An 11,860-nucleotide genomic window follows, 5' to 3' on the forward strand; every position below is an offset into this window, starting at 1 on the left:
TTCATAGCCTGTGAAAATCCAAAGCCTATCCCAGCTTTCACCAACCCTTTGGGACATTTGTGTTCTCAAGACCTCATTTTTCTCCTGCTTCTTCATGGTCTCTGCTTAGCATTATGTCAGTCCAGACAGGAATCACAGCTTCTTCACCAGTATCCACATACACAAACACACATCCCCAAATCCCACTCAAGAAAAGTAGACTTTTCTAAAGAGCTAAGGAGGCAGAGAGAAGTCACAGGAAGGATTCTCTCTCTCTCTCTCTCTCTCTCTCTCTCACACACACACACACACACACACACTACAACAAACTATTTAAAAATCCACATGTGGCATTGTATTCTTCTAAAGTCCCTTCTGACCACCCTGACCCCCGGCGCTGCTGTGCGGGGCCATCCCACAGACAGCCCCCGGGCGCACTTCCTCCCGGTCTTGTCTCCCCCCTTGGTTCTCCTGGTCACCCCTCCACCTCCAGAGCATCTGGCAAGTTCCTCTCAAGTTGACTCATGCACAGAGGGTCTGCCCCCACCCTGGAACCTCCTCCACAGCTCATACCCAGCCTTAGGATTTCATCTTCCAACACTGACCAAAGGCATTTTTCCAACAAAGATAGTTCCTTGCTACAATGAATTTTGGAGCCCTCTGTTAATAAAATTATTTCCTACTTCATTGTAACATCCTGAAATAGAAGTTCAATAAATAATTGTCCATCGATTCTCTTGTTGATCAACAATTATTAGGTCATGACCATGGTGTTTCTGCTCCTCTCCAAATCCCTTTCTCGTTGAGGGGGCACTTTCAAATAAAATTCCCTGTTACCCGTATTTCCCTCACAAGTACAGGCTTTCAAAGACTGTCCAGTGCCAAATACTGCTCCTCAATGTGCTAGATGCATGATCTTGTGCAAATTACTTACTTCTCTGGATTCAGTTTCTCCACCTGTAAAATGGGGTGATAGACTAGCTCATAGACTTTTTGTGGGGATTAAATTAATTCATTTATGTTAAATGTGACTTAGTAAACAAGAAGCGCTCAGTAAATGTTAGCTGCTACTTTTTTCTTTTTTTTCTTTATAGTTCCTATCTCCTGGAGTAGTCTGACTTTATCAAAGTCAAAGAAAAGAGAGTTTACGCTTTAATTAGCCAGTCATTAGCCAGAGATAAGATTGTCACCATATCTTGAAGATGCAGGGCCAGGGCTCAACTTGGTTCAAGGAGTACCCCCTCCTGGTAACCCGGGCCACAGAGGATGGCGGGACACTAACTCAGCTGGGTCCTGCATCCAGAGATGGAGACAGGAGTGAAGATATGAGGACAATATAATCTAGCCCAGGGCAGTCTAAACTGGGAGAGACACCAACTGGCCTGGCTCTAGGTCATTTCCAGGCTCGGGATTCAGGTCTTAAGAAAGGATTAACTAGCATCACGATAACTACTCAGCTCCCACTAGATGGGTATTATCTCAGACACCCGTTAAATATTCCTGGTTTGATGAGAGCATAGGAAGAACTGAGATGCCATAGTTCCTTCCAGAGAAGACAAATACTGCCCCCTAGTGGTTTCAGCTCCCAAAATAGATAGACCCCTTGATCAAGTAGCCAAAGTCGTCTGTTTGGTTCAGGCTGTTACTCTCATGGCCATATCTGACTGCTGAATGCCACCTTCGCCCATAGGTCACCCAACCCCTGAAGCCTCCGTCCCTCACAGGAACAGGCTGGTTGGACTGCTTTGCTGTGGCCTCTGGAAGAACAGGGTCAGGAATGGAGTGGGAGAGCCAGGCATGGGCTGGATGAAACCAGTACCTCCCAAGGTGGGCTAGGTGAGGGGGAGAAAGAGGAAAACGAGGAAGCTTTGAGGGTTTGCCAGGCCAGCTCCACAGGGCACACCTCGGGAAGAAGGGAGATACTAGGTGGGTCTTTCTCTTTGCAGAAGGCAGAGCTGTTTATCCATCAGGGACAGGAAGGAGGAGAGAAGAGGTAATAGGCTGCCTACAAACTACTCATAGTCTCTGGGTGGAGAAAACAGTTCATGGGCTCGGCTGCTAACTGAAAGGCTGGGGTTCACGCCCACTGTGGCACCTTGGAAGACAGGCCTGGCGCTCAATCTTCACAAAAACTAGCCATTGAAACTCTATGGGGCAGTTCCACTCTGACACACGTGAGGCTGCCAGGGCTGGGAATCAACTTGACAACAACCGCTTTTTTCGATTCCGACTCACAGCGACCCCTCCTTGGGTTTCCGAGGCAGTATCTCTACAGAAGTAGACTGCCCAGTCTTCCTTCCGAGGACTGGCTGGTGGGTTTGAACCGCCAGCCTTCTGGTTAGCAGTCAGATGCCTTAGGCACTACACCACCAGATACCTACTCCAAATTCTCTGCAGTCCAGGCTCTGCTCCTAAGACAGCATTATCCCTTTGGCTTTTAAAACTCTCCCTGCAGGCTTGAGTGTCCCTTTTGTAACTTTCTGCTTGTTCACGCTGCTTTGGCTGTGTTGGGGTGGGCAGTGGGGGAAGGGGGAGAGAGGCTGTGTTCTGACCTCAGTCCCTTGGGGTGCTCTGGAGAAGGGTCGCATTCTTAGTGCATTTTCATCCCTGTAGCACCCATTGCCCTGGACCTCCTCGCAGAAGTGTGCACTTAAAGGGGAAAGCAAGGCTGCCTGGGAGAGCAGAGGTCTCAGCACAGCCACGCCCATGAGTGAGAAGCAGAAAGGGGTCGCAGGGACTGTGTCCAGGACAAGAAGACCTGTGATCTGTCCTTTCCATGGGGCTCTACCCCTAGGCCAGTTTTCTCATCTGGAGGGACATCTCCGGCTGAGTGGACTTCCTCTCTCCTGCCAGCCCTACAGGCGCTGAGGTCCATGCTGCAGCGAACCTTATGCAAGTGCATCAAACAGGACCCCTCCCAGAAGCCTTAGCCTTGGAGGGAAGCGCTGGGCCTAGCTGCTCCGGAGGAGTTGTCACTTCTCTCACAGTCTGTGGTTTCCAACGCCCTGTGCGGAGGGGTCTCTGTCACTTTCAAATCCAGCAAATACAAGCTCACACCCCAGCCCTTGTCCCAGGTGGAAGCCAAGACATTCCACTCCTCGTTCCAAACCAGCCTTCCTGGGGTAACAGAATTTGGAAACGCTCCCTGGGCCTGTTCCAAAGGTTGCCTTCCACCTGGGTCTCGGCCCCTGCAGTGACAAGCCCTAGGGAAGGGTTCCCAGCGACCGCAGGCGGCCCGGGCATGCCTGGCTGCGGGGAAATTCGGCCGTCAGGCGGCCGCGCTCGCCAGGGCAGCGTGACGCAGCGGCCAGAGGCTTGGGGGCTCCGGAAAGAGACTCGTCTCGGGATCCCCTGCACCTGGCTTCCCCGGGCTGTCGCCAGCGCTTGTGGGCGGGCGGGCACCGCAGCGGGGGCGGAGCGCGGCCTTTTCTGGCCGGGGGAGGAGTGGCCGCGGCCCGGGAGGTCCTCACTCCGCAGCTGGGCTGGCTGCTCTCCCACGCGCCGCGCGTCTGGGCGCCCGGGTTCCGCTCGCCCCTCTCCTCCAGCCGCAGGACGCACGGCGCGCTCTCGCGCTCTCGGGCTGAGCTCGGCTCTCGCTCTTGGTAGCAGCTGAAGTTTGGGGCCTCTCCCAGGCGCTGCCACGAGCAAGTCCCTCCGTCCACCTCTCAGAGGGGCCGTATGAGCCCCGAGGGCTCCTGCCCGTGGATGGGCCACCTGCGTCGCCTCCAGGTGAGGACCTGGATTGAGCCGGTGGTGGCCTCGTCCCAGGTGGCCGCCTCCCTCTACGACGCGGGGCTGCTGCTGGTGGTGAAGGCGCACTACGGAGCCGGAGCCGCCTCCAACCACAGCGCAGGCCCGTCGCCCCGCGGGGTCCTGGAGGACCAACAGCAGAGGGCCATCTCCAATTTCTACATCATCTACAACCTCGTGGTGGGCCTGACGCCCCTGCTGTTCGCCTACGGGCTGGGCTGGCTCAGCGACCGCTACCACCGCAAGATCTCCATCTGCGTGTCTCTGCTGGGCTTCCTCCTCTCCCGCCTCGGGCTGCTGCTCAAGGTGCTGCTGGACTGGCCCCTCGAGGTGATGTACGGGGCGGCGGCGCTCAACGGGCTGTGCGGCGGCTTCTCGGCGTTCTGGGCCGGGGTCATGGCCCTGGGGTCCCTCGGCTCCTCCGAGGGCCGCCGCTCCGTGCGCCTCATCGTTCTGGACCTCATCCTGGGCCTGGCTGGCTTCTGCGGGAGCATGGCCTCCGGGCACCTCTTCAAGCAGATCGTTGGGCGCTCCAGGCAGGGCCTGGTGCTGGCGGCTTGCAGCGTGAGCTGCGCCACGTTCAGCCTTTGCTACAGCTTGCTGGTGCTGAAGGTCCCGGAGTCGGTGGCCAAATCCAGCAGGGCGCTTACCACCATGGACACGGTGTCTGGCGTGGTTGGCACATACCGCACCCTGGATCCTGATCAGCTGGAGAAGCACAGTGTGGTAGGACACCCTCCGAGGCCTGGAAAAGCAAAGCCCCAAAAGGCCATCATTGCCCTGCTCTTTGTGGGTGCCATCTTATATGACCTGGCAGTGGTGGGCACAGTGGACGTGATGCCACTTTTTATGCTGAGGGAGCCTCTCAGTTGGAACCAAGTCCAGGTGGGCTATGGCATGGCTGCCGGGTACACCATCTTCATCACCAGTTTCCTGGGCGTCTTGATCTTCTCCCGCTGCCTCCGGGACACCACTATGATCATGATTGGGATGGTCTCCTTTGGGTCTGGAGCCCTTCTCTTGGCCTTTGTGAGAAAGACATACATGTTCTACATTGGTGAGTCTGGCATTCTTGGGAGGCAGGCCACTGCTGGCCCCCTGCCTCACCTGGCCGGCACCAGGGCTTCCACGGTCCGGGTGGCCCAGCTCAGCACCAGCCACTGTACCTGCTACCTAGAAGCTACTGGGGAACCAGGGTTATGTGCACTCGAGTTTCTCTCTTCCCAGGTGTTGCTGGTTAAAATGTCACCACAATGGTGCCCACAGCTCTAGGAGGTCAAGGGAGGCTGCAGTGGTCAGTAAAGGCGTCTTCAGGATGCCCTTGGAAGAAGGAGGAGATTGGGTTGAGTGTCTTCTTCCCAATTTTAAAGGGATAAAACATTAAGGAATCTTGCTGAAAGGTCCCATTACTTAAAATCATCTTGGGCCAAGCAAAGATTTTTTAAAAAATGGATTAAAATTCTCGATACATACCCTGCAGAGCCAATGTCATAACTTTTCTCAGAAAAAGCCCAATCAGGCTTCCATCAGTGACACTAGCAGAGCGCTCCAGATCCCACCCCCGAAGAACTTTCTAAGGATTGGCAGCATCTGCATCTGTTCTGTCGGACACAAGCCAGTAGTCACATGTGACTGTGGAGGACTTAGGAGTGCTCTTAAAACGGAACAGAATTTTAATTTAGTAAATCACACTTAATTTAAATATCCAACACGGCTAATGGCTGATGTGTTAGAAAATATGACTCTAGATGATTACCAGAGGCTGTGCCTGAGCCCCGGTGACACGCCTTAGAAAAACACCTTCAAAATGACAACTTGTAGTTAACTTCTGGTTAAATCAGCTATATGGGAAGACCAAACTCAAAACTCAACTGCTGTCGAGTCGACTCATAGCGACCCCTCCTTAGGTTTCTGAGTCAGAATTCGATTGTCCAATCTGCCTTCCAAGGAGTGGCTGGTGGGTTTGAACCACCAGCTTTCTGGTTAGCAGTCAAATGCCTTAGGCACTACGCCACCAGAGCTCCCATGGGAAGACCAGGGTACCATTATCTTTGCCCTTTCCCCTTCCCTCGCCACCTTCTCTCTCTCTCTCCTCTCCCTTCCCTTCTTTTCCTCCTCTTCCTCTTCCTCTTCTCCTCACTCCTTTCCCTCTTTCTCCTTCTCTCTCATACACATTGCATCTGTATGGTCAGTAGGGATGGGGCCTGAGGGAGGGATGTGGAAACAGTTATGATAGTGGGACATATACTTGGATGCAGTTTCCAAAGCTCCTGGGGACCCTCTCCCGGTGATGACTGGGCGCGTTCATGAATAGCAGGCACCTACCTTCCAGGGAGGCAAAAAGAAGGCCTTGAGTCACTTGGTGACATCAGCTCTACTTCCCTGGAAGCCACTGAACTCTGCCGAAGGACATCCTCACCACCTGTCACTATGTCAACTGCACCCTGCCACATGGAGATATGTATGCAGCGTAGATAGCTCCACCAGAGCTCTAGGAGTTAGAGTCTGGCCTCTGGAGAGGGCTAATTGGTCAGTAGAGAAGTTACTTCTTTCCTGTCAAACCACTGGAGACTGTAGAAAGACAAAGTTCTAAGTGAAGTTTTTGCTTTGCTCTGACTTGTTCTTTGGCTAAAGCCAAGCCTCCGCAGAGAAGTCTTCTTGTGTGATCTCTTTGTAGCTCGAACCGTCATGCTGTTTGCTCTGATCCCCATCACAACCATCCGATCAGCGATGTCCAAGCTCATAGAGGGCTCCTCTTACGGTAAGTGAAGGAGTCTCTCCGGTTGTCTGCCAGGGCTCTCTCAGAGCTGTTCAGCTTGGGGCACAGGGTCTGCAGAAGGCGTACAGTGAAGTTCCAGAAGCGGTATCAAACACATAGGGAAAACACTGGTTTCCATTCTGGGCAGAGAAGGGGAAAACAGGGTGGGAAAGACTCAGGAAGCCAGTCACTGAAAAGCCACCAAGAAAGACAGTTAACTCAGGTGTCAGGAAACCGCAGGTAGATGGAGGCAGAATTCCTGGTGAACTGAGCCACCAAGACTGAGAGGGAATCTTGGGCAGGGTGAGAGGTTCCCTAAGAGCTCCCAGAGACTCAGCTAGTGGGGAATGGGGAAGGGACACACCTTTATTACTATTATTGTAAAATCATATACCATGACACTTGCCAGTTCAGTGTTTTTCACATGTGCAATCCAGGGACGTCAGTTACGTCAGTCGTGCTGTAGTGCGCACCTTAAAAACGTCTGTCCCTTCTACAGGAAAGGTGTTCGTCATGCTGCAGCTGTCTCTGGCTCTGACTGGGGTGGTGACGTCCGTAGTGTATAATGAGATCTATCAGCTCTCCATGGAAAAGTTCGTAGGCACCTGCTTTGTTCTCTCCTCCTTTCTCTCCTTCCTGGCCATCGCCCCTATTGGGTAAGTTGGGAGCAGTGTTTGGACTGGGCCCTTGGTGCTGCGGTCAGGACTGTGGGCCATCCCACCACAAGAAAGGATTCTCTGTTTCAGTTTTTATGCAGTGGGTTCCAAGGAGGCGCTCTCATGAAGACAAGCTCTCCCTGTTGCCCTGAAATGAATAATGTGGCAAACTGAAGTCTCCCAAAGCACAAGTAGTGAACAGAAGTCCCCAACATGTTGGCTCATTTCTGGGTTGTGTTGTAATAGCAATTTATTTATAGGAGCTCTTCTACTTCCTTGTAATCAGAGGCAACTCTCTCGAAGCACTCAGATCTTGCTGGTTTAACTTCTTTAGATGAGAGTCATCCTGCCTCCCTTCCAAGGGCTCTTTCTTCTCTATACCCTCAGAGGACGTGGCACTTGGCAACCTCTGCTCAGTGCCACTGAGAACTCTTGACCACTGGCTGGTGTGAGTTTCTCGAAGGGCCTTTGGCAATGCCCTTGACTTCCCTGGGCCTCATCCATCTCGTTTGTAAAAGAAGAGCCTTCAAGTCTGGGAGGTAACACATAGGAGGAAGGCTGGAGAGCCTAAAGAGAGGGCTCCCCCAGGAATGGGAGAGCGTTAGCCTAGCTCATCCACAAAACTGGGACCTGGGAGAGTCTGCTCATTGCCCCACTCTGGACCAACCCTGTCCAACAGGGATGTAATACAAACCCCAGATGTGAGTCACTAAGTGATTTTCAATTTGCGAGTCACCACATTAAAAAAAAAGTTAAAGTGACAGGTGGAATTAATTTTAATAACATATTTGACTTAACCCAATGTATATCATGGGAGCTCTAGTGGTACAGTGCCAAAGGCATCTGACTGCTAACCAGAAAGCTGGTGGTTCAAACCCACCAGCCACTCCCCAGAAGGAAGGTTGGACAATCTACTTCCATTGTGATATCGCCTTGGAAACCCAAGGAGGGGTCGCTATGAGTCAGACATGACTCGACAGCAGTGGGTAATGTATATTGTTTCAACACGTAATCAATTTTAAAAATTATCCATGAGCAATTTTATATGTTCTTTCTCTTTTTTTTTTGGCACTAAGTCTTCAAAGTCTGGCATGTGTTTTATTTTTACAGCATCTCTGAGTTCTAACTCCCCACACTTCAAATGTTCAGGAGGCACACGTGGGTACCATAATCGGTGGCATTTTGGACTGTTTACATCCATTTACTCCTACCCCTTAACTGAGAGTCTCTCATGCTGGTATCAGTCCCCCCCAAAGAGAAAGGAGTATGATAAATCTATCCACAATAAGGTACAAGAGATTGGATGTAGATTTGTATTTTAAGGAGGTCTGTCGAGAAGCAGATGAGAGCTTTACATACTAGTAATGGCGATGTCAGAGGCAGAGCGTGGCAACTATTTGAGAGCAGGTTGGAAGGGGCAGGACGTGGATGCTGAGAGGGACCTTTTTGGAATTCTCACATCACATCATAAAATAGGTCTCTGTTTATAGAGAAGGTTGAGCCTCTTAGGACTTTATTTCATACTTGAGAAAAATATGATATGAAGCTCAAACAGCTGAGGGGACCTGTGCATGGAGCAGGCATGATTGCCCACGCCCTCCTGGCTGAGGTGTGGCACTGAGCTGCACCTGGCCTTCAACTGCCCACTAACTCTTAGCCCTTATGCGCTTCTGTTTTCATCCAAGCACTAATTGAATGGGATAGGCTTGGCTGGAACTAGTTTGGAATGAGAATGAGAACTTCTTAGCAGCCTCAGCCTTTTGGCTAAGTGAGTAATGAATGAGTAGTTTTGCTGTTTGAAAGTTCTCCGGTCATATTGATTAGCAGTTGGCTGAAGCATTCTCTTTAACGTAAACAAACAAACATACACATACACACAAGCAACTTTTACTTGTTAATGTGTTTTATAGCTAAAGATAATCACAGACAAATGCAAAGTCAATGCCTGGTTCCTCTCTGCAGTTTCATCTCCTTCGTGTGTATGTGTCATCCAGTGAAACAGGGTAGGCTTTTTTGAACAACCTTCTATCACAGATGCAGGGACTGAATCTTGAACCAATCAGTTAAACAACTGACTGCCTATGTGGAAGAGGCACTTACCGATTTCTGATTGTTGCCCTCTGCTGTAGTCATTGAGTAGTAGAGGGGCACGTGTGCCCACAAAGCCTGGCTTTCTCCACATTTCAGTCAACTGAGAGCTGCGAACATTACTGGTGCCCGGATACCACCCCAGAGTTCTGATTCCATTCACTTGGACAGCAGCCTGAACGTGGGAGTTCTCAAAGCTCAGGCTATCCTCAGTGCACCCAAGACTAAGAACTGCTGATGTAAAGGCAGCGCTTCCATTACTTTTCCCTTCCACAGAGTCACTAAATAAGTGAGGTCCTGAAGCATGCTTCCAGCTAGACAAGGGCAAGGCTCCATCATCCATCATGAAGTGAGAGTAACAATAAAGACTACTATAAAGTTCTACCTGCAGAAACAAAAGCCACATTCCAGCACATGAAAGCCCAGGGAAGTCCGTCAGAGCTCAGAGCAGAGGAGCAGAGGTGGGTAGGAGGCCAGGCCAGCTCACAGTCTGCGCCCTCTTCCTTGACGCCAGAAGTGGCCCCTGGAACAGAGCTGCCAATGGCCTGTTTATAAGCCCATGGGACGTGGCCTGCCCCTGCCTGGTTCCACAGGTGTCCATTTCATGTTACTATGTTGTTGTTATGTGCCGTCGAGTCGGACCCGACTCATAGCGACCCCTCCTTGGGTTTCCGAGGCAGTATCACTACGGAAGTAGATTGCCCCATCTTCCTTCCGAGGAGTGGCTGGTGGGTTTGAACCGCCAGCCTTCTGGTTAGCAGTCAAGTGCCTTAGCCACTATGCTACCAGAGCTCCCATGTTACTATGAGGACCTGCCATTTCCTTACTTTCCAACCCAGTCATGGGATCCTCCCTTAGGTCCACCAAAGCTGTTCTCGCTGAGGCCACTGCTGACTTGTTCTGAGTGGACTCCTGACAATCCTATTCTAAGTGGTTTCTCCTCGGCCTCTAGGACTTATCACTTGCTCCTTGGGAGACCTTGCTTTCTTGGCTTTCATGAGTCCGCCCTCTCCTGGTGTTTCTCCCGCCTCCCCAATAGCTTCTTCTCCACACATCTCCAAATGTAGTAAGTCACTGGGGCCCTGTTCTGACTTATTGTCAAACTTTACATTCTCTCTCTCTAAGCAATCAAAAGGACTTTCAAACCAAGTTATCACTTACATTTCCAAAATCAGATTCTTGATGGTTTCTTAAACCCGCTCCCCTTTCAGTCTTTTCTATTTCATTAAATGGCACCACCACCCACCCAGGATGGAAGCCTGAGATGTACACTGATCTACAAATACTTTAAAGCCATGTGATGATGATTTATGGGATGAGATGAAAGGCTTTAAAGAAAAGCAGAGATGAGGCTGCCTGGGATTAGCAGAGGCTAATTTTTATCTTGAGATACAGGTAATTCCTGACTTAAGATATATTCAAGTTATGACGAACCACGCTTACGACCATCCGTTGTGGTGTTGTTTGTACATCTTATTGTTGGTGATCACACAGACCGTTTCATTGTGCTTTGCTTTACTGAGCTTTGCAGATGTGTGTTTTTTTTTTTTTTTCCAAATTGAAGGTTTGTGGCAACCTGTGTGTCAAACAAGTCTATTGGTACCATTTTTCCAACAGCATGTGCTCACTTCGCGTCTCTGTGTCAAATTTTGATAATTCTCACAATAGTTCAAACTTTTTCTTAAGGCTAATGAACACTTTGTAGTATACAGTATAGTGTAAATATGCACTGGGAAAGCAAACAATTTGTGTGACTTGCTTTATTGCAATACTGTTTGCTTTAGTGTGGTAGTCTGGAACTGAACCCACAATATCTCCAACATGTGCCTGTGTGGACACCATACAATGTTGTAGCACATAACTTGCTGTTCTCAGTCTCAGATGTTCACTTGCAGGTATTCAAAGAACAGATTTATAAAGATATTGATAATAAAAAGCAATAATGATGAAAACTTAAAAAGTATTCAACTTATGACAATGTCATTGGAACAGAACCCTGTTGTAGGTCAGAGGTGACCTGTACACATGGGAGCTGATCATCAGGCAGAAAGGAGGTAGAAAGAGCTTCCAGGAAAAGGAAAATGTGGCTGCAAAGGGCTTGAGGTACTACGGGAAACAGGGAGATGTTCAGGACTGCAGCGCTGCAGTCGTTCTGGTGGGAGAGATGCTCCCATAGGTTAGCACTCCACTAAGCATGTTCTCAGTAGAGCAGTGTGGCCATAATGGGTATAGCCGGGCAGTCTGTCAGTGATAAACAGGTAGGTAGAGATCTTCCCGACTTCAGTGGGGAGGAAAAGGAATTCCTTGCATCCCATTCCAGCTTTCCCTTGTAACTCCCTGTTGTACATTCTTCCAGCATCGTGGCCTCTAAACAAGCCCCATGGTCGCAATACGGAGACATCACAGAAAAATGAAGGTGCTGACGTGTCAGAGCTAGAAACGCCAGCAATGCCTCCTTGAAGACGAAGGGTGAGACTAGAGAACTGGAGACCAAAGCAACCCACTGCCCAAGGATGGCAAGAATGGCAGTGCCAAGAATGTTGCAGCCAGAGTCAGCCTGAGTGGGAACTGCTCTGGCTCAGGGGTTTTCTGGTGGTAGGGAAATGCACTTTCCTGGTGATGGAAGAAC

The 11,860-nt window shown here is 50.4% G+C and overlaps 1 protein-coding gene across 1 annotated transcript; it reads left to right on the forward strand.

Annotated features, from left to right (window-relative positions):
- Positions 1–3,657: 3,657 nt before the first annotated feature.
- On the forward strand, positions 3,658–11,645 carry SLC46A2 (solute carrier family 46 member 2). The gene is made up of 4 exons (XM_007936706.2): positions 3,658–4,786; positions 6,407–6,490; positions 6,987–7,143; positions 11,588–11,645. Exons 1-4 carry the CDS (start codon positions 3,658–3,660, stop codon positions 11,643–11,645), a joined length of 1,428 nt encoding a protein of 475 aa, XP_007934897.1.
- Positions 11,646–11,860: the final 215 nt, after the last annotated feature.

The sequence above is a fragment of the Orycteropus afer genome, unplaced genomic scaffold (genome assembly GCF_000298275.1).
Source record: "Orycteropus afer afer isolate SDZICR_OR568_19922 unplaced genomic scaffold, OryAfe1.0 scaffold00037, whole genome shotgun sequence".
Classification (NCBI taxonomy): domain Eukaryota; kingdom Metazoa; phylum Chordata; class Mammalia; order Tubulidentata; family Orycteropodidae; genus Orycteropus; species Orycteropus afer.

Coding starts and splice junctions, on each gene's coding strand:
- SLC46A2 (XM_007936706.2), top strand. CDS start 3,658: ATGAGCCCCGAGGGCTCCTGCCCGTGGATGGGCCACCTGCGTCGCCTC. Junction 4,787..6,406: donor GACATACATGTTCTACATTG/GTGAGTCTGGCA, acceptor ATCTCTTTGTAG/CTCGAACCGTCATGCTGTTT. Junction 6,491..6,986: donor CATAGAGGGCTCCTCTTACG/GTAAGTGAAGGA, acceptor TCCCTTCTACAG/GAAAGGTGTTCGTCATGCTG.